At 43.7% G+C, this 23,410-nt stretch overlaps 1 protein-coding gene across 1 annotated transcript; it reads right to left on the reverse strand.

Annotated features, from left to right (window-relative positions):
• Nucleotides 1–5,574: 5,574 nt before the first annotated feature.
• On the reverse strand, nt 5,575–23,407 carry POLR1D (RNA polymerase I and III subunit D). Its single transcript, XM_040543917.1, has 3 exons — nt 23,244–23,407; nt 15,110–15,184; nt 5,575–6,948 (listed from the first exon to the last, which is right to left on the reverse strand). The coding sequence occupies exons 1-3, from the start codon at nt 23,270–23,272 to the stop codon at nt 6,663–6,665; spliced, it is 390 nt and encodes a 129-aa protein (XP_040399851.1). The 5' UTR covers nt 23,273–23,407; the 3' UTR covers nt 5,575–6,662.
• Between the last annotated feature and the right edge of the window lie 3 nt (nt 23,408–23,410).

Here is a 23,410-nt window from a genome sequence, read left to right on the forward strand (position 1 = left end):
TTTTTTTTTTCTTAACCAGTATATTCCTGGGGCTGATAAATTCCCTCTAAAGAGGCTGCGAATTCAAGCACCTGCCTGAAGAATTTGTTTTATAAACCGAGCGCTGAGATGGAGATATGTCCAAACAATTCACTTCTAAAGCTTCTCCCAGCACTCCCCTCGCAGCTCCCTCCCCACATACAAACCCTTGCCGAACTGCAAATCCTCTGAGAGGGTCCAGCACGCTTGTAGCTGAAGCCCTGATAATGGCACATGGGGAAAATACACCGTTTCTTACCTAAAAAGTAGATTTTTAGTTGCTAGCTCCAAGAGAGAGGACGTGCAGCCACTGTGCATCCCGACGCATCTTTGCTGTAGGACATTTACCTCCTGCTCTGGAGAACAGGGATGAGCAGGGAGCTGATGCCCCACACCTCACACCCTTACATGAGCTCACCGAGATGTCCCACAGGAGAAACCCACCTGACTGACTACAGCCAGCACAAGCAAGGTCAGAGTAATTAAATAAATACCATGCTGCTGGTATGTCATTTGTCTTAGAGTGGAATTTAGGGCGGTAAGGAAAGACAGGATGATAGCATCTCAGGTGCAGAAGCGAGGAGATGCTTCCAGACCTGGGGACCTGGCTGGTGTCCCCTCCGCTGGGACACGTCGCTGCTGCCGTGCCCGTGCACGAGGGACGAGCATTTTAAGTGCAAAGACCTCGTTCTGCCTGGCTGCGTGGCGCAGAGTCAAAGGGAGCTGCTCGGAGGCAGCCAGCGGGAGAGGAGACAAAGGCGGGAGAGCACCGGCCGGCCCAAAGGAACAGTGGGGAAGCCAGTAATTGGGCTGCCTCTGCTCGGCTTTTGCCAGGCCGGCAGGTTTGTTTTTCCCAGGCTGGAGCCCAGGCTGAAAGAGAGGCGAAATTATTAAAGATCTCAGCCTAGAGAAGTGTCTAAAAGGAGGGGAAAAAAATAGTTAGTGGCGGCTGGAGGTGGATCTGGTAACGAGAGCGCTGTGGGGGACGGCTGTTCTGTCCTGAGAGCAGAGGTAGCTGGGAATTTATTTTCAACAAGCAAAGAAAAATGAAGTTTGGGTAAAATTCATCCCTGTGGACTTTTATTGATGGTTTAACTCATTTAAAGTTAGTAGGAAGCAATAGTTCCTGCTGTGGAAAGGTGGAGCCGTGCCTTTCCAGCCTCCTCCTCGCTGCACAGAGTTGGCTGCAGGGATCCAGGTCCAACGGGACTGGCTGGAGAGACTGACCCAGAGATCCCCCCGTGTCAGGTCTTGTCCTGGGCAGACGAGGCCAGGAGCCATCCACTACGGCACGCTTCATGCAGGGCTACAGGGCTTTTTGCAGGTATTGCTGCTTTACCCTGCTCCAGCTCATCACCGTGCTGATGCCATCAAACAGCTTCTGGTAAGGCCAGTGGAGGACTGGGACTCTTCTTATACACATTTACAAAGCACAATATAGAGATAAGCCTTTCAACGCGTTCATAACCAGGAGGAGCATCAGCGACTGAACCAGCAATGCCATGAGATCCCAGCGACACGGCTTCTCTGGGTCAAGAATATAGAATTCCTACAGAATTAGGAAGACACAGACAATAATCAAGCAGAACACCAAGCCGCCTTTCCCCAAACCAGACATTTGTTGCATTTACCCACTTAATATTAAGCTGCGTGTAACATTGCTCCTGCAGCACATTCTGCAGCCTCCCCCATTTCTGTGTGCTTGGGTTTCACAGCAAGCAGCACACCGGGGACACGCGGGGCTGGAGGGGAATGGGCACACTCCTGCTGGGGAGGAGGGTGAGGTGAGACCACACCAGGCCTTCTCTGGCTGCCCACTGCCCAGCAAACAAGAGGCCACATCCCTGCACTCTCCCCACCACACCATGGTCCTTTCCTTCTCCTCCTTCATGTCCTCCATGAGGAAACTTAGCCCCCAAAAGCCAGAGCCCTGCTGTGGCCATCCCACTTGAGTTGTGACTGCAGAGGCACAAGCTAAGGATCTCCAGAAGGTGAGCTTCACTGAAACTGCCGAACACATGCACACGTTAGTTTTCCTTTATTATTCTGGACACCTTAAGCCAGCTACAACCATCAGAGTCAACAACTGAGTTTCAGGGCCTGTGCCTCGAGGCTGACAGACATGAAGGACCTTTGCCACCTCAGCACAGAGCTGAGACTGGTCAGGACGGACGGGAAACATGGAAGACTGGCCCCTTGTGCTGTACCTGCCACCCAGGAGAGCTCGAACCAGGTGGGATGTGGTAACTTGGGTTCCTCCCACATGAGGTGGAACGGGCAGGGGGGTGGGCAGGAGGCAGGCAACAGCAGGGTTACCTTTCTGCTCAATAGCAGGAGGACCTGGGGGCTCTCTGGATTGTACCTTCAGCGTTAGAGTCCAATTAAATCCTGTTACATTGGTTTTCTACCATAGTCTTTTCTCATTCCTACCATTAAAGGTACCATTGCCTTCACTTTCTGGCAAAGCTTTTATTAAGATTTTTGCCTTTGTGACTGCTGTGTCATATCCTTGTAACACACACTTTTTGGGACAATGTCCCAGCCCACAGTGACACTGAAACAGCAAGAACGTGAGTCTATTTGTCCTGTCATACCCCAGACCATAACCACACTCCACAAGTGATACAGAATGCCTGAGATCATCAGCATGAAGCCATGTTGCAATTTTCTCAAAGGATCCCTAAGTAACTACGCTGGGTATCCTTACCTTTCAAATCCCCATTTACAGAGAAGAAACTAGGCCCAGGATCTGTCCTGCTCACTGCCAAACCCGCTGTGGTTTGCCACATCCATGGTCAGACTCATGGCAGTGGTTGTTCTGGAGGAGAAAGGGCTGCACAAGCTTGTAGGACCTTATTGCACACCAAACGGCAACACTGGCAGGCTGATGGCCATCTGCAGAGCAGCCAAGCGAACTGGAGAAGAGTGAGAAACACAGTGTACGCTATTTATGATCCTGCAAAATCTATACTCTTCTTGTTTTCCCTTACAGAAGTTTATTCTTGTTGTATATAGGCAGAGGTTAAGTTCTTTCAATTTTGACAGATGCAGCCTTCTGGAAGCATTTTAAAAGGTGCAGGTTAATAGCCTGGGAGTTACTAAAACCATATGTGATAAAGACTAAGCAATACCAAACTGATATATAAATTTTTAAAAGACACATCTACAGCATTGATTTGAGACACTGAGAGGCTGCTAGATATTTGGCATAAAATTATTTTTTTCCTGTATTAAGACTATCCTCTCTAGAAGTGTAAAAATGAGAGTGTATATATATAATTTGCAAATTTTTAAGGCTTTTTTATTAATTGGAACTATGCCCTCTTTAACATTTACTGTTGACTATTTCCCATTGAGAGTCAATAAAACAAAGACTGTACATTAATGCAGAAAAGAGTTTCATTCATAGAGTGTGAGCTACAACGGGATTATTTCCAAGTGCAAAGATCACTCACATGAATAAAGATTTGGTGGATCAGTTACTCTACTGATAAAATGAATGAAGTCCGTCTCCAAACATAATCCAAATATGTTTTCTTGCTACTTATTCAAGCAAGTCTACTTTCGTGTTGTTCCAGTTTAATTAACTGAAAACATATAATTATTAATGAGAGCTCTGATGGGACAGTAGCGGAAACATGCTTCTCAGTGATGAACTTGCAGCCAAAACACAAAAAACATTTCTGTTTGTGCAGGAAAAGCAACCCCCTCCTGCTACATTATCCCATTGATCTAAAAACATTTACATCTCCTTTGTTAACTAGTTTTCAGTAGAAATTTTACAATCACTAAGGAACACTGTTAAAAGTGTGCCTCAAGAAACTCCTGTGAAGTAAACTTGGATCTGTCTAAAAACAGGCTCTATTTTTCCTTCTAAGTTTTATACGTCAAATCTCTTAGGCTTTTCTTGCACATTCATTGCTTTCGTGATTCATCGTAAATAATTCAAACTGGGCTTACAAAAGAGATGAGGTTGTACAATGAACATAAGAGCTGCATGTTATATCCCTGACTTAGTCAAAACTAATAAAAGTACATTATAAAATTCGATCATAAAATGTTTTCTCCTCTTTTACACTGCTTTGTGATCTACATTCAACATCAGCTTGGTGAAAGTAAACCTTTTTTGAGGATTTCTGTCCAACATAATAATGAAGTCTGATTAAACAGTTTTTGTGGCTATGGCAAGAGCAATACTCTCACCTGAATAAACTCTGTTATCTGTACAATATGCACTGAAACTAAACAAAGACAACATTGACAGCTCACAGATAAACAAGAAACACCTTTGAAGTGTAATTGCGGCAGCATTAACGTAAGGTGCATTCCCCTCCGAAATGAGTAACTAGGCTGCAATGCCCTACTACAGGAAGCTGAGACCATGAGTACACAAATTTATTTATTTTTTTAAGGACTAGGGACTTCTACAAGGAACAAGCGTTCAGAGTTACAGATGTTGAAAAGCCAGGTTCAGCTTTACTCTTCAGGCTTTAAATCCTATCTTTAACATAGCTTATAAATGTAATGGTCATGTCACACAATATGAGCAGACACTTAATGCAAACCGGGACCTATAGTCTAATTTTTGATTTAAAAAGTGATCAATAAATCAATGTTTGACTTAAGAACAGTTCATGAGCTGCACTTTTTTTTTTTTTTTTTAATTTGTGCATTTAGGAAAGGTATTGCTGAAATATGGTGTCAACCAATGAAAGACTCATGTATGTTCTCTAAATGAGAAAAACGTGGAATTGCATCTGAACCTACCTCCACTGATGAAGACAGATGTTTTTCAGCTGTCTGGTTTAGGTCATGTCAAATCCTCTAGATCAGTATTGGAAGCACTGTCTATCAACTAGCCAGATTAGTTTTGAATGCACACATAAGCAATAGGGAGAGGAATTTGCCACTGCAAAGCCACATATATCCAGCACTGACATTGCAGCAGAAGCTGGCTGGAACTGTAAGTGCAATCCTTCAGATAAAATTATTGAGGAGAAAACAAGCAATGTCCAGTAAAATAAGGACTACAAATGACACCTGTTTATTTAAATCAAAGATAGCCCTAAATTTTCCGAAGATGATACTTTTTCTTTGGTCCCATTTAAATCATTGGAAATTATCTGAGAGGGTGGGACTTCCATTACAGTGCTATGGTTCCTGCAGGGAAATAGAGAAAAATAGCTATGCTCTTCAGTGGAAATGTGGAAGTATCCCACTTCCTTGGATAACAAGCCTAGCAGCCACTGCTGGCCTCCACACCAGTTTAACTACCTTCTCGTTATTCAGAAGAGTAATTCTCAGCTGCTACGTCAAAATTCAGTCACAGCAATCTCCACTTTGGTCTCCCCACCTCCTAGCTCACACGATCTTCCCACGAGAGACAACAGGTAGTATAGCAAGACGAGGTAGATCTGTGCCTATAGGTGGCACTCTTGCCCTGACACAGCATTGAAGGACCGTGAAGTGATACTCCTCCTTTCTGTTAGACGACAGAGGCCCGATTCAGATAAGAAACCCATTAAAAAAAAAAAAACAACAACAACAAAAAAACACTTTCAATGAACATTTCAGATTTTATTGTCAACACACGTAAAAACTGAAACCTATGTTCAAAACAGTTACTTCTGAGAACACCGAAATACAAACTTTTTCACACAGAACTTTGTTATTGTAACATAAACAGAAAAAAAAAGACATAGAATATGCTGATGTGTATTATATGTGCTCGAAGTCACAAGTTTGAGAACTGTACCACTACAAAATCATCACATAGGTTTGGGAAGTGAGCATTTGATTGTGTTTAAATATCTCCTCTGCGTTTCTAGTATTACACGTTTACTTGGAAACTTCATAGCAGTGGACAAAAACATGATAATTGTCTTCAAGGATTGTTTTGAAAGCACCATGACAACAGACTGTTCAAACTAGTTCCTTACAGAGGGAAGTCTAAACAGAGACAATTATTGCAGTTATGGCTTTTTAGGGGTAACGTTTAATGTTATCTATGACAGGATTGTGAATATACTACACGCAAAGTCGGTATTTCCTGGTAGCTCCTCCTGAAAAGTAAAACTAGCATTGCCCATTTTAAATTTGTTCTTTTTATACTAAAGAAACCAAACTCTTACATGCTATACAAAATAGATGTTCTTAGCCACACATTGACAAGTCTTCCCTTCTTCCAGATCCTGTAAAACTAAACTAACCCAAACAAGCAAAACTTCTTCATCAGTTAAGCAGCAAAAATAAGTTCTGCCAACTTTACACAATAAATAGACTTCTGCTTAAGTTAAATTTATTTCCAAAAGGGTGACATGACTAAACAAGTTGTATTGGACAGTGACGCACGTATCACGCTCCATTACCAAGACCCTAAGCTTAGTCAGAAGGGGAGTGAGGAAAGGAGCAACAGGAAGGGAATGTCTGTTCTCAGACAACTGAAAGATTTATGCTGCACTTTGCTTTTCTCTTAAAGGTCCCGAAGAAACGTTTTATAAAACTACCTCTAGCTACTTCTCACACAAGCAACTCGGTTCAAAAACCAATTCTGAACAGCATCTCTTTCTGGAAAAAAACTAACATCCCTGCAGTCCGATGTCTAATGACATTCTTGGCTTGTAACAGCACATACTCATCTCTCCTCATCGTTTGCTAGATCGCTTTTCATACTTATCCTTTGTGTGCTGGTTCCTGTTTCGGTGCCTAGGAGGAGAGTAGCTGACTCTCCTTCTGGACTGAAAGCTGGGTGTGTATGGATGAATTCTGCGTTTCTTTGGTTTTTCTTCTTTCCTGCTTTTGTTTGGCTCCGGCTCCTTACTGACTTCCTTTTGCTCACGTTCTTGGTCTTGTTCTTTTTGAGATGGTAATGTGTTTTTGATGGTATTAATAAGAAATCTTTTATTTGCACCAGCAAGAGGACATTTCAACCTGTAAAGACATTTAAAAGTAATCAAAATACGGGATAAAAACATCCTGAAACAAATGTGAGAGTTTAACTTCAACAATTTTAAGACAGTTTTGTGTTTTTGGCTTTCCTTGCATGCCACCTAGTGTAAACTCTCAGTACAGAAAGATATGCTCAAGGTTGTCTTCATTCTCCTTTTATCTTACTCTTTATAGGATAAAAATTATTTTACTTCAATGGATTGAAAGTTCATGTGATTTTCACAAGGCAGTGTGCAGGGAGAAGCAGATAAGGCGAGACTCATGGTTAACTCACTCTGTGTAAAGTGACGACATATTTTAAGTTTGTCGGTGCTTAACTTAGCTATTCAGGAATCAAATATTTAATAACACATTCTGAGTCATATGAGAATGGTTAACATGACCACAATGCTGACCATAATAGATTATTTAATGAACTAAGATACTCGTAAAGTAAAGGATACACTTGCATGAAGAACCCAAACAACTGTAGTAATAAATCAAAGGAGGCATACCAATTTTAACCTATGTTTAGCAACCACCAAATAAAATACTTTTTCTCTAATAGAAAGGATACTTGATTAAACTCCTTTTTGTTGTTTCTGACTTTTTCCTCTTGCAGCTTAATGCTTTTGCATGTAATTTATCAGTTTCTCTTAGTAAACAAGTACTCCGTGTTACATTTATCCTGTTGTTATCAGTTGTACTAGTTACTCCCAATTTATCATCTCTTAGAGAATGGAATGGAAGTAACAGAAGTTTGAATACATTCCTTCAGCAAGCAGAAATCATTCCAAAGACTTTGTTTATTGTGGGAGCTACTGTGAGTTTGCCTGCTAATATAGACTGGAGGGATTACTCAAAAAAAGCAGAGATGTTGGGAGAGCACAGTACCACGTACTGAATCAACTATGGATGATCTTAACACTGCAATGTTAGATCACCTATTCTACTGGAATATTTTGTGTCAGCAAAGACACTATACCCTGACCACTTAAAACCTTTGATAACTCTGAATAATCAGACTAAGCAGAAAAAGAAGAAAATAGCATACTTCATGATATTGAACTGTGCATGGAATTTACTTCAGATCTACTTATTAAGCATTACTGATAATTGTTCTTGTTATAAATCCTCAACGAAATTAGTCATTTTAGAAATATACACTAAGCAGACACACTGTTTTATTTCTGCTATGCATTTCTTGATATTTCTATAGCATAATTACAGTTTGTGAACTTCCTGCATATAAATCTACACTGTTTTACTCAAACACAGGTTAAAAAAAATCAAATTAAAAAATGTAGATGTTCTGTACAGACGTTTTTTGTAAACTAGGGAGGCAGTCATTATGCATTAGCTGTACTACTGAGTGAAAGTACACAGCTAACATTTGTCAGTAGAATGGGGTTTCCATTTCAAGCTACACCAGCTATAAACATGGCAATGAAAATGCCATGGCACGGGCTGCACTTGAGACAACACAAAACAGCCAACATTTAATTTCTCTGCATGTCTTATGCCAGCATTAAAGTGTTGTACCTCAACACTTCCAACCAAGGAGCACAACTTTCCCTAGGATGGATCCAGGTACAAACTATTTTACATTCATATTCTTTCTCTTGCTTTTTCTTAAAAGCTAATGTATTGATTAAGCACATACATATATAGCACCAGAATGAGACAATCTGCCCTAAATAAATCCACCTTGCTGAAGTATTTATTTCTTTTTGGCACTACGAGCGCTGCCTGAGCTATACTGAGAATGAAAACTGATGAGAAATGCAGGGCTTCAGAGTCAGCTAAGAGATGTCATTAATTCACTATCACACAGCAATAAAAATGAGCCCCCAGGTTTTCAGGGAGCAGCAATAAGTCATGGCACTGAAGGGAAACGTCAGTCCTTGGTTTTATTGACTTCAGACTTCAGCTAAGCAAATTCTGCCTTTAAGTCTTTAATGGAAACGAGACGTATGGCACATATGCTACATTACACATGCACGCACACAAATCCATAATGTTTACACGTATATTTGGCATATCTGGAGCTGTGAAGATCCAAAGCGAACTGTGTTATTAATTCATTGATGTCTTTTTCAGCATTTCCAATGGTGAGAAAAATGTAGGATACTTCTATAGCTCACTTCCCTGAAGAAAAGCCTTTGGCTTGCTGTAGGTCTGATCCTGTGATGTTCAATTCAATGACAGCTGTGCCCTAAATGTGAATTCTGCAAAAAAAGCTCAGTCTATGCAAGGTGGATCACAATCTGCAAACTAGTGAACAGTTCCACACAACAGAGTGCAAATGTTTTCAGAAGACATGTTAGAAGAGCACTAAGGTTTCAAACTCAAGTGTGCCTGAAGCAGAACTGCAGGCATGACCAAAGAAAGCAGCCTACCTGCAACTCTAAAACAATCCAGTTTACAAAACTGACTCCAGTTTTGTAGCAATGTTTTCATTCAGTGTAATAGTTCACTTTGTTTTGCATGTTCGGACAAGCTAAAAAGCTATTTTTCCATGTAGAACCCCATCCTCCTCCAAACACAGGTTCCCCCTGCCCCAACGTTCCTCTGCTGTCTAATGATCAAATGGCAACTCTCCAATTTGAGCAAGGAAAATAAATAGAAACCATTTTTGCACACACAAATCAACACTTAAACCCACTTGTGTTGCACAGAAGTGGACTTAAAATGTCAACCATCTTACTCTCCAGCAATGCCTGCCATCAGGTTTGGCACTGTATTTCAGCACAGACGCGTACGTTAAGGCTTTTTATCAGAAGAACTCACTGACATTGCTAAGACACTGGAGTACAGAGCCACGAACCACAGTCTTTGAGCATGTCACACAGGGTTGGCGCTGTCAACCTTGGCACACGGAGTGTATCAGATCTTTCCAGGAAACGGTTTATTATGCATGAACTTCCAAGTACATTTCTAGCACTTCCAAACTGCCACGGAAAATAGGGTATTTAGCAGAATAATGGCTGAAGGAACAAAAAGCAGCTAGAGGTTGTTTTGCCAAGTGAGTTGCTAAAGCAAGTTGCATGGTTTGGGCAGCCAGATGCGGCTGGCAGGGCATTGCATGGAAACCTGTGCTCTGATCACTATGCTTTGCCATACTTGCTTTGCAATCTCTGTCTGTACCTCCTTCCTCCTGCTCTTTACATCCAAAGGAAAAAGAAGAAGTGGAATCACACTGCAGTTTCTGCATAGCGATGTAACATCCACGCAAAGACGAGACACAATACAGCATATCGCAGCTCCCATGCTCTCAAGGCTTTCTGCCTCAACCTCCTTATTCTGCGGTGCTTCTGACCAGCAGATTTGATATCGAACAGGAAACTATCTATAGTCATGAGAGCGATTTTAGGAGTGCTTTGAAAGAAATAGGACTAAGAGCAATTTAATGCTTCTAACATTTATCTGTTGTTTGCAACTTCGTCTGCTCTGACAACGCAGAGCTGAACAAACCATCCTAAAATATGCTGTTTTCTATAGCTTATTTTGGGTAAGCTTTTAAAGTAAAGCAGAAAAGACTATGTTCAGTTCAGCCCTAGCTCACTTGCTACCAGGATCTCTGAAGACCAGACCTATACACCAGAAGAAAAAAACATGTAACGACAGGGAAATCACTCACCAATTATCTTCACGGGCAAAGCAGACTCAGCGTAAGGAAGATTTATTTAATTTATTACCAACTAATAATAGACCAGAGCCTTGAGAACTAAAAGCAAACTAAAACCACCTTCCCCCCATCCACCCTCTGCTAACTCTCCCCCGCTAGTGGTGCAGGAGAAGGGGTAATGGGGGCTGCGGTCAGTCCCTGATGCTTCGTCTCTGCCGCTCCTTCACGGTCCCTCTCTGCCCCTGCTCCACGTGAGGTCCTTCCCACGGGATGCCGTCCTTCCCGAACTGAGCCCGCGGGGGCTGCCCACAGGCAGCAGCTCTTCAAGAACTGCTCCAAAATGGGTCCACAGGCAAGAGAGTCTTAGGACAAGACTTTCCTCTACCAGCATCTGCACCACATAGATTGCAGCATCTACCCGTGCCAGCCACAGCAAGCTTGTAAGATAATGTAACAGCGGCAAAAACATTCCCAAACTAGAAAAAAAAATACTACCAACACCGTTCTATATTTCAAGCCTGAATCTCTGTCTTGGAGACCATGGGCTGAAGGATGACCACTTGGTACATGACTGTCAGCTCTGCGATGATTCTGTTTGCAATACAAGCTCAAACAGCAGCTGACTATCCATCTCATGCAACAGGACTGCAAAAAGCTAGGTAGGGATGCTTGGGGAACTTCTTCAAGCCGTGCACTTGAGCTATGGAGAATTAATCACTCTGGAAAGTGAGGGAGCAGTGGCATGAATGTGAAAGCAGTCCCACAACAGTGTTCAGAGGCTTGCTGGAGAAGGTTTTGCTGCCATCAACACCCACCAAGAAACTCCACTCTTTGTAATGGCATATACAATATAGTTCCCTGTGAATGACACCTCCCCACATGCTTCCCTTGATTAACCTGTCAAATACCACTGACTCCAGACGTATTTTGCAGCACCAACAGCTGCTGAAGAGCGACACAAACTGGAATCTGTGAAGTATGAGCAGTAGTAGCCTCTGCCTCTCCTCACCCAAAGAAAGATGTCAGAACAAATAATTTTCTTACAGGTCGAGTTATTTCCTCTACCCAGTGCCAATGCAGGATTGATGGCCCTACAGTAGACGTTTCCAGGGTTTTTGCATCTCTCCTCTCCAGCACTCCTCTGACAAAGGGCTGAGGAAATCCCACAAGTCCTCATGAAACACACCTGTAAGCATTTTGAGTTTGGCAAGCAATGGAGGCTTTCAGTTTTACCTGTTAAAGACTATGCTTTAGTCAAGTTGGTGATGATCTCTGGTGGCTTCTACCAGTTTATACTTTCCCAAATTTGGTCTCCTAATGTGTATTTTGATGAACCAACTTTTTTGCTCATTTCATTTGGTATCCACAAAGCCGGGAGCAGCAGCTACCTTCTTTTCAGTAGTTTACAGTTGCAAGGTTACATGTCAGTCCTGGATCTAATCTCTGAAGCCCTTCAGGATTTACTGTTTACTGTAACATCAGTTACATCTGATGGCATTTTGATAGAGTGCGACACTCAGCTGTGCATAGTTAAGTTTCCTTCCAAGTATTCTACTGGTTATCTCATCTCTCATCTATATATGCAATGCAATACCTAATTGCTGGGCCAGTTCAGAAAGACCAAACAGCACAATTGAGCACCAAAAATATTTAATGAATTCCTTTAAAGGGCTGAGAGCAGTGGCAGCTTCTATATGGTGTGCTGTCCCTGTGCTTGCAAAACTGGATATCAAAGTCTTATTTGGAGTCTGCCTATCGTGGGCTTTATACCTCCCCCGTGATGACGTATCTACCAGCTGTACACTAGCCTATGCCAAAATACATGGCAGCAGGTTTGTGACAAATGGGATTACTACCATCGGTCTCTCTGTGGATAGACTCAGATAGGAAAACCTCCTGGAGAAGTATCATATACCAAAAAAATGATCTATGGGTGCAGAATACCCTGAGCTGCTGACTGCTGGAAGCTGGGATTGCCTCAGTCTGACTGGCAGTCAGCTTCCCGTGCCTCCCACAGCTCCGAACCTCTGGGCAAGGGCTGGGGGAGCAAAGTCCCTCCTGCTGTATGCGAAGAGCGGGACTGAACCACCTGATGGAACTGAACAGGTACAAGTCTACGGACTTCTGTAAGGCCTTTGACGGTCTCACATGACATCCTGATCCCTAAAGTGGAGAGAGATGGATTTGAAGGGCGGACCATTCGGTGGATAAAGAATTGGCTGTACGGCCATGCCCAGAGAGTGGTGGTCAATAGCTCTATGCCCAGGTGGAGGCCGGTGACGAGTGGTGTCCCTCAGGGTCTGTCCTGGGACCACTGCTGTTTAATATCTTTATCTACGACGTAGACAGTGGGACTGACTGCACCCTCAGCAAATATGCAGATGACACCAAGCTGAGTGGTGCAGTCGATACACCAGAAGGAAGGGATGCCATCCAGAGGGACCTGGACAGGCTGGAGAAGTGGGCCCATGTGAACCTAATGAGGTTCAGCAAGTCCAAGTGCAAGGTGCTGCACCTGGGTCAGGACAATTCCAGACATGAGCACAGACTGGGTAAGAGCAGCCCTGCAGAGAAAGACTTGGGGGTTTTGCCGGACAAAAAGCTCAACACGAGCCAGCAGTGAGCACTTGCAGCCCAGAAGGCCAACTGCGTCCTGGGCTGCACCAACAGAGGGGTGGGCAGCGGGTGGAGGGAGGGGATTGTGCCCCTCTGCTCTGCCCTTGTGAGGCCCCACCTGGAGTGCTGCGTCCAGGGCTGGGGCCCCCAGCACAAGAAGGATGTGGGGCTCTTAGAGCGGGTCCAGAGAAGGGCTACAAAGATGATCAGAGGGCTGGAGCACCTCTCCTATGGGGACAGGCTGAGAGAGCTGGGGCTGTTCAGCCTGGAGAAAAGAAGGCTACAGGGAAACCTCATTGCAGCTTTTCAATACTTATAGGGAGCTTATAAAAATGGAGTGACTTTTTACACATACAGATTGTGATAGGACAAGGGGGAATGGTTTTAAACTAAAAGAGGGGAGATTTATATTAGATGTTAGGAGGAAATTCTTCATTATACTGGTGGTAAAGCACTGGAATGGATTGCCCAGAGAAGCTGTGGCTGCCCCATCCCTGGAGGTGCTCAAGGCCAGGCTGGATGGGGCTTTGGGCAACCTGGTCTGGTGGGAGGTGTCCCTGCCCATGGCAGGGGGTTGGAACTGGGCGGGCTTTAAGGTCCCTTCCAATCCAAGCCATTCTATGATTGTATCTTGAGTAAGTAATGCTATTTTCTTGTACTCTTCTTACTCTACTTCCTAGGCACTAGCTATCGGCCACTGATAGAGACAGGGCTCAGCAAAGATGGATCCCACCTTTGAGCCAGTACAGCTGTTCTCATGTTCCTCTGCAGTCAAAAGGATCCTTACTTCATCAGTCTCAGTTCAGGATATCACTGTGCCAATCCCCATGTCAACAACATTCCTCTTCCTGAAGCTTTCTTGGCCATCTCTTCTCCTACATCTTTATCACCGCTCTGGCCTAACAACCTGGTGTTCTGAAGAACAGAGCACCCTCGGCTATCCCCTCCTCTGACAGGTCGTAGGTGTTTGAAAACTGCTTGTTACCCCCATGCTGACCATCATAGACAGCTGAGTAGGACCACTGCTCCTGTGGAGACAGGGAATAAGAAATAGCTGGGAGCAGAAACCCATACATGCTCCTGGAAAGTATTCCAGACTGCACAAGTGGCAGAGAAGTTGCACAGGGACACCTGGGTATCTTCCAGTAGAAGTTTTTGGTTTCCACACCTGGAATTAACTTGCAAACGCTCAGTAACAGGATGCATACAACACTTCATGATGCTGATTATCTGCACTGGTTTACCTGGCTATTTTGCAAGGCTTGCAGAGAAAAAGCATGCTGCATTCAGTACAGCTGTAAGTACTCTAGGAGATTAAACCAATTTAATTATTTTCACATAAAGGGTATAAATTGTATCCCTAGCAGAAATGTTGGGTAAAATATACACAAAAAGACTTCTCAAGTCTTGTTTAGGAAATATGAAAGATTAGCTTTTTAGAGCAAGACACCAATTTAATCTCTTCAGAGCTACTAAAACAAACATAGCTGAGAAATCAGCTGAGAACTTCCTAAACAGCACAGCTTATCTTGTAATACTGTTGGTGGAAGAAGCCAGACCTTATCTACAAATGAGTTTATCTGAATGAATTGGTGCCCTACTTGTGTGAACATCCTTGGGTTTGGGATGCCTCTTATCAGTCATATACATTATTGTGAGATGAACGACTCTTCTCAGCATGTTTGTTCTCCAATTGCTTTGCCTTTAACACATTCGGTCAAGCAATTTTATGCAGGCAGAATTCTCTTCAAGTTCTTTCTTATCTGGAGTCAAATTTTTGCCCAGACAAATTAATACCTGGATGAAGACAAATTATTTAAACACAATGCAAATTAAAATTCAAAGACTTCTGTTACCCATTAAATGCAAAATTTATTTTGGCATTGGTCATAGTATTTATTTCCTCTTGGCACAACTTACCAACCCATAGCCCCCATTGTTTCAGCTCTGGTTCTCCCACGTTTCGCTTCTTTAAGTAACTCTTCCACAGCCTTCCTAAACATGAGAAGAGGAAAAAAAGTTAGCACTTGAAGAAAACAACAACTTGCCTCTATGCACTTACATAAATAAAGTAGAGAGCCCATTGCTTAATTCATTACAGGGAATAAAGAGGAAATGTTGCAAATGCAACAACTGCAATACTAATTTTCATTGGAGAATAGAAATGAAGTGTGCAAAACTGGTACGCTACACCGAAAAGCACAATCCCGGTGCTTTTGGGGAATGCTCTCCCTTGCTATCACTTAAGTTCTTCCTAAAGTCCTTCAACCACAGCAGATCTATTCTGAGCACAGTTCAACAACACTAGCAAACTACCAAGCAGTCAGTTAACAGAATTATTACCACTGCACCTACCAGTAGTTAAACTGCACTAGCTTTGGTTTAACAGTGGAAGAGAGGAGCTCATCTCTGTGGTTATGAACCACTGTCATTGAAAATGACTACGTTACCAGGATCTTCTGGGAAAAACAGCCACACTCACATGAAAGCAATTACATAACTATGCTCACTTAAAAAGTCAGAGTGTAAATTATGCAAATTGTAGGTAATTCCTACAACGTTGGTCTTTCAGTTCTCTTTAGACATTAATTTCAATCTCAAGTAAAACTTTAATAACCGCTCTACAGTACGTGGTTGAAGTTAATGGGAAGACCAATAAGCAGATAATGGGAGCCATTTATTACATAAATTGAACGCGTAAGCTAACAATTAGGTTAGTTAACTGTAAGCAACTATACACGTCAACCAATAGGAATTGCAAGACGGAAAAGCAAGAAAAGCAGAGAAGCTCTGCACCTGGCTATAAACCCAGGACACGAAGCTCAGTACTACCAACACTGATGTGGGTAAGAGTGAAGGCTCGAGGAATGGAAAGCAGGAGGTGATAGAGGGGGGCATGCATCGCTTTGCTCTCCCAGCTGTGATGTGCCACGACGGCTACTGGTGTTCAGGCTGTGCGAGCAGGACTGCCAGCATCTTCATGGCGCAAAAAGGTAACTGACAGCAGCTTTCAACTCAAGCTGAAGGAAGTCACGTCTCATTGTGTTATAGTACTATTAGCATAGCAGGATTTTGTTGCTTTGCCACAAGATTCCAAACAAAACAACAAAAAACAACAACTGAGTATTGATTTTGGTGTTAAGCGAAAACTGAGACTAGAGAAGTCAAGGCTCATCATTTAATAGAAGAAGCAGATCTAAGAAGAAAAGCAAGCAGTTTATATAGCAGGCCCATGTGAAGACCTAAGGAGATAGTGCTGGGCTCTAAACAACCAACAGTCATTTATTACCATTTAGGTCACTATGTCTGCACAGAAAACACCAGGGGTCTTAGCTTTAATTGCATACACTACACGTGCATAACAGGGAATGCACATAAACAGTACAGAATCTCCTTCAGTAGCTAATGAGAGAACTTTATGCTGTTACACAGCAGCTTACATCTGTCAGTCAAGATCCAACCCTCTTCAGTTTATGGTCTTAAGACGAGAATATATTATGTGTATATATTCCTTGGTTTCAAGGGGAAACCATTCCAGCCAGAAAAAGTGAAATCTATGCCAGGCAGATATGCAAATACTCACAGATTGTAACTTCTTTGATAGTTTGCATTTGAAAGGCTCTGCAAGAAGAAAGCGTCCACAGAAACAACAGAAGAGAAATGCACTAAAATTTGTATTATTATTTCTACATTCTCTAATCTAATGGCACATTGGTTTAAGGTTCCTCAAAGAAGTGTCTCTGAGGTTATTAGTATGATCTCAGTAGCAGCTGTGCTTGGGATACTTCGGTTCCTTTTTTAAGCATTCGTCCCAATGCCAGGACATTTTACATCTCCAGTCATTCACAAAAATTGAGCATCTGCACAGGTAAGCTGTCATTTGTTAGAGTTACCTGCATCTAGATGCTAAGCACTGCTTTATCAACCTAGCCAGGTACTGCTGCCTCCCCAGACAGTGGGATATGTGGCACAGCAATTCCCCAACACCCCAAGAAGTGTCAGAAACACAAGCTCTGTCACTGGAACGTGGGAGATGTTACATGCACAGGTCTTGGAGAAATCGGGACAACGTTTATTTTACTGTCCAGACCCAGAATTCACAAAGTGGATCGGGTTGCTCAGGTAGCAGGGGGCACGGCAGGAACACGCAGCCTTTTGAAAACTTGCCCTGAGCCTTCAAACAGAAATACCAGACAAAAGGCAGGAAAGAGGAAAAAAATCCACCTTTTTCTATCGTGGTTACCAGACGTTCTGATTCTGCTATAAGAAATCTGTAAAGCAGTCAGGTTAAAAGCCACTATATCTGTCGCTATTTTATAGTCAAAAACATAAACCAAAGGATTTGAGTTATAAAACACCAGGAAAACATTTTAAACAGCTACAGTTCAGCTTTACGGGAACTATCAGAATAAATTAATATGGTGACATCAATTCTGTAACTTTATGGCTTATAATTCCTAAGTTATTTGAGACACTATTTTGCAAAGTTTATATCACAGATCAGGCTGACTTGGCATCCACCTTAGCAGCCTTGCAAGTCAAAATCCTCCTTTCTTATCAGCAGTTGTTTCCTGATAGTGGTCTTTTAATGTTATTCCTAATCACTGCATCTGTGTAAAGCCCTCCTGACTTGCACAGACAAAGGGGAAAAACTGCTCAGACGATCTCTGAAACAACGCATTTCCGATCTCTGAAACAACGCATTTCCACTCACTGAACTTACATTCGCTGCACAAGTCAGTCAAAATCTTAAAAGCTATGCAAACGGGGTCACATTTGCTTTTAAAGGCCTCCTGGGACTCAGCATTCCTTGCTGTCTTCATTTGTACAGCTCGGTTACAATTCAAACATTCCTGCAGCCGCCTGATTCAGTTCCAAGAAGAGCAACATAAGCAAAGGGAACACAACACACAACTTTCACATGAGAAAAACCCAAACGGAGGGAAAACAGGAATGAAAATTAAGGGCAGGGGCACATTTAAGAGCACTGTCATCATTCTGGCATCTTTCATGGCAAGGATAGCAAGTACCACTTAAAACTGGCTGTGGCAATCCTTTCCAAGCAATCAGGCTTTGCTGAAAAACAAAATATAATAACATGAAGATATGTGTATGTATTTTTTTTTTTTATCTTCACGAGAATGGTCCAAGACTTATTTACTTTTCTGTGGGATGAGGTTTCTTCCTCCATATTCCAAGGTTACAGGCAAAAGTCTCACTTCATAACCCTAACAACTCGCATCACAAGTGCATGTGCCCAAAGAATGGGAGAATGTTAAAGGCTCCGATGTTGGGCAAAAATTGCATCTGTTTTCTCTTCTTCATTCAGGGATGGGACTCCATCATTTTTCTGAAAGAACAAATGCAGGATAGAACCCAGACAAGAAAAAGTTTGAAAGGAATTTAACAAGAAATAGGACAGCCTGTGCTGAGCAGGCACAGGGCACGGCCAGACAAGCACGTCCCCACCAGCAGCCTGTTCACAGGTGCCCAGCCCTTTCTATCTCCTTACTCCTGTTTTCCCACTTTGGCTCCTCCCCAAATCACCTAAATCCATCCCTTTCCCTGCCTTTGGTTCCTCCCCTAAACATCCCTTAATAGGTGTTGTGCAATCTCTAAATGCTCCTTCCCCTGCATCTCCTGGGGTGCCCCATACTCACAGCAGCAACACCCTGAGGTCCCGGTGGTGTCTCAGCACTGAGTCATCTTGATGGGTGTGACAGCGGGATGCTGAGCCTCTCCTGAGGCACCCAGGGAGGGGCCCGGAGGTGCTGGCCATTCCTCCTGGTCCTTGCCCTGGGCTCCTGCCCGTTGTGGTGCCCCCAAGCTCCTCTAGGCCTGGAGAGATGTGTCCTTGGTGGGCTGATGGCCGCAGGGTGGACCTGGATCAGCACTGGTCGTTATCTGGGCTCTCCCACCTGCCTTTGTCCCTCCGAGCTCCTCCGTGGGTGTGCCCAGGAGCTTTTAGCTCATACCTAACAAACCCTGCACCTCCACCCATGCCATCATCTCATTAAAGATCCCAGTAAGAACTGGGATGGCAATAGAGTTACTGGACTTGCTTCACAGCATGCAATCAGCTACCGGAAAGCACACAACAACGAGCAGGAAGGCAGGTATTTGTATTCAGCGCCTCCCGAAGTAAGAGAAGGGACATTTTATCAAAAGCCCCTTTGCCAAAGCTTGTCACTGCATTAACAACTGCTTGCAGCCCATTACTGCTCCACCTGAAAGGCCAGGCTGCTTGGCCACTGCCATTCCCCAAAGCCCTGAGCACTGAAACCTACCTCCTGAGGCTCCAGGTCCCGACACCTAGCTGCCAGCCCACGAAAAATGAGCAGTTTACTTCAAAAACTATTTTCTCGACGCAGTTTTGTGCTGACTTCTATAACTTTGACCACGCAATAGAAGCGGATGTTGGTGTGCTGATTACATCCAAATAATATCAAGACCTGCAATCAAACAAAGGTCTGAAGATACTGCCTTCTACAATAGAGGAGTGCAATTTATAATCAACTTCTAGGAGCTAGTTTGTCCCATCTGTGCACACTTACTAGGAAATTTGATGAAAAGGGATGTCAGAAGAAAAGCTTAAGCCAGAATATTGCAAGCAAGAATAAAGAAAGCACAAATATGCCACAAAATTCCAAATGTGTGTTCAAAGGAAAGGCACTCCATAGCAGGCACGTTAACGCTCACATCCTTTGTGGATCAAGAGTCTCACTTCTTCAATATTCTGGTTGCCAGCCCCAAAAGTGCTATTTCCAGGACATTTCTGCACTGATTTTCTCAGCAGCTTGAGCAGTGAGGTATCCTCACTCAGTTCAAACAACGGTTTTAGCTTGCAGACCACTTTTTGCCATCAAAATGGGAAAGAATGACAAACTCAATTATGACACCTAGATTTTAAAAACCAAGAGTAAGAATAGTAAGAGCTATCATTTAATTTCTCCAGGGGGTAAAGCCTACTTGTTAAGAAGTGTAACTGGGACGTCTGTGCTGCAAAATATTAGGCTATCAATTCTCAACAAAAGGCTTCTCGTTACAAGACCAAGTAATAGCTTTCCTTGGAATTTAATACAGTATCTCCTTAGGAAATACTTATTTTGAAGTAAATGATGCTCCAAGCAAGCTTGGTAGGCAATTCTAATAAAGAGTGATATTTAAGGTTGTGAAATATCTATAGCTGATGAGATAAAACTGATTATGGCAGAATTTGGATACATGGTAAAAGACAAAATTTCTCTGAGAATATAAAGGAGATGTGCTTGAAACACAAGACACCAAGCACAAAGACAATCTAGGAAGGGGAAAATAAAAAAGTGGGGATATTTAGTAGAAATTACATAGGAAAACAAGTACAGGTACTTGTATGGGAAACAGTTCCTAGGAGATGATTTGTAACTCCCCCCCTCCTGGATCATGTATCTTACCAACACCATTAATTATATATTAAAAGAGTTTGCTCTAGAATTTTCTTAGAATAACTAGGTATTTCACACTTACATTCTAGATCTTCACTGACATACCAGCAAGTTTACGGGAAAAATGCCAGTTCATACTTCCAACAAAGGTTATTGGGAGAGATGGAAGAGAGGAAATAATTCAGTCACATGTAGCAAATAGGAATATTTTAGACACTTGTGATATTTCACAGTTTTTTTGGAATCATAGAATGGTTTGGGTTGGAAAGGACCTTGAAGACCATCTAATTCCAACCCCCTGCCATGGGCAGGGACACCTCCCACTAGGCCAAGTTGCCCAAAGCCCCATCCAACTTGGCCTTGGGTTTTTTGAGTATTTAAATCCATAGCATGCAACAGTCTCACGGTAACTTCCAAGTTCGTATTCACCTTCAGCAGTGACTACCACCCCTATTAAAGCGAAGAAAGCATCAAACACAAGATCAAGCGTGAGTCAGACGCAATAATAGCAGGAAAACACGGCAGTAAGGACAGGATAGAGCAAGCAGGATGAAAAGACCTCTCCTTAGATGATCACACAAAAAAGCAGGACAACTGGTTTCTCCTAGCAGATCACTATTTGGAATGCTGAGACACAAAATTCACACCCGAAAAAGCACCCACAAAAACAGTTACACTTCCACCACTCCCCTCCATAAATTAAATAAAAAGTCCACATGCAGACTACTGAAAATACTCCAAAGAAAAACATTTTGAAACAGTAAATCAAAGTTAACACTGTGGCTACAGAACAGAATTGCCATTTTTTTTAGGCTAAAGCCATATTATAAAGGGCTGACAAATTATGAAACCTAGCTAGCACTGCTGCGCTACTGACCTGAGAGTATGATCAACAGGTAGCAGCTGCTGCATATGAAACTAAGGAGTAACGTCTGCCAGCCAAAGGATAAAGAAAGGTCTACTTCCGACTCTTGAAGACTGCATGGAGAAACATTTTAGAGCAAGAAGTACCCAAGCACGACATCTAAATGCATGTAGCATGAATTGAAGTCAGGGTGCTACTAGCAAAAAGGAGTCCTGAACGCTGAGGGTATGAAAAAGGAACTATCTAATGACGGGCAGAACCAGGACAGAAAGTGATAGTCAGAAGGCACGCTATACTGGTTACATGGCGAGCATGGAGCCACCTAAACTCTTATAACACAGTAGCACAGATTGAAGATATGGTACAGCTAAGCCCTACCGTGTGTCACTCCGTAAGTCAAAGTTTCATCCTCATATCCTACCACACTGCCAGGAAAAAGGAATAGCAAGTCCTGAATCAGCTTGAAGCTATGTGGCAGGACAAAACTTCAAATCTGGTTCCTGGAAAGGAGAGCAGCAGCAGGGGACTCTGGAGCAGTCTGCTGTAACCGGTGGGCGAGCTGCTGTACCCCGGGGGGCTGTCTGAGCACCCAAATCCCCAGGATACCAACAGCAGCCAGGAGGAAGACAACACAGAGGGAGGAGTGGCAAAGAGTCAATAGGCTGCGAATGAAAAAGGCTCGAGTTTGGAATGGCACTAACAAAAATAGCATCCGTGCATATATAGAAATAAGCTTTAATAATTTAACTGATTATCGGAGAGCAGAAGTAGCTTACCAAGAATTAAAGGCCTCTTAGAAAGCTTTATGCTTTCTACCACCTCAGCGGTGCCACATTTATCCCATTTTAATATGTGTGCTAGATACAAGCAGAAACAAGTGATTTTGTCTAACCACCCTCAGATGTTTTCTTAAAAGGTAGGGGACAGAACCATGCGAGCAGTTCAGAGAGCCTCTAGTTATCCTTTCACTGCTACAGCTGCTACAGAAGCGCACTCCGTCACAAACCAGCTGGCACACACAAAAAACCCAGCCTGTACAACAGATAAAATAGAAATGTTAACCCCCAAACCTGTAAAATAAGCACCTGAAGTCTAATCCTAAAGCAAAGCCAGCAAGGCCTGCTGCACCTGAATACTCAAGCAGCAACCCGCCTTTTGATCTCCATACACATTTTGATCCCCACAGCATTTATTTGGGGACACCACAGCACGGATTGCAAAATGAACCACGTTATCCCAGCAAGATCGAAATTTGTGAAAAGTTTAACTTTTTAGTTTACCAGATAAGCCTAGGCCCTCATTTATAACCCATGAGTCACCCGATACTTTTCAACCTTATCTCTAAACGCTATCACCCCGAGCACACGTATTTTTTAAATAAAGCCTTTTCCCTATCCCGCAGGAAGGTTTAATTGTCCTAGGCTGCGTTTCCCTGGCTGAGGATTCAAAGTTTCGTCCCGCAGGTGAAAGTTCCCCCCACGGCGAGTCCGGAACCACAACGGAGGAGGAGGAGGAGGAGGAGGAAGATGAGGAGGAGGAAGATAGGAGACCTCCTGCTCAGGGCCTCGCCCCGCGCTGTGTGCGGGGGAACCCAGCCACGGGCCCGGCTTCACCCTAGGTTCTCCGCCACCGCCGGGGACGAGGCCTCGGAGCCCGGCCCCGCTCCGCGGCGCCGTCCCGGGCCGCCCTGTCCCCGCCGGGCCCCGGGCTGAGGCGTGGCACCCCCGGGAGCCCGGCCGGCATCTCGGCGCAGGCCGCCCCTCACCTCTCCAGCTCCGGGTCCTCCTCCTCCATGGCGGGCGGCGCCGTGCCCCGCTGCGGCCCGGCGGCTGCTCTCAGGCGAAGGCGGGCGCCATGCCCCGGCCCAGCCCGGCTCGTCGGGGCGGAGCGGGGCGGAGGACGGCGCCGAGGACCCCGGCGGGGAGGAGCCGG

This window comes from Cygnus olor, chromosome 1, assembly GCF_009769625.2.
Source record: "Cygnus olor isolate bCygOlo1 chromosome 1, bCygOlo1.pri.v2, whole genome shotgun sequence".
Classification (NCBI taxonomy): domain Eukaryota; kingdom Metazoa; phylum Chordata; class Aves; order Anseriformes; family Anatidae; genus Cygnus; species Cygnus olor.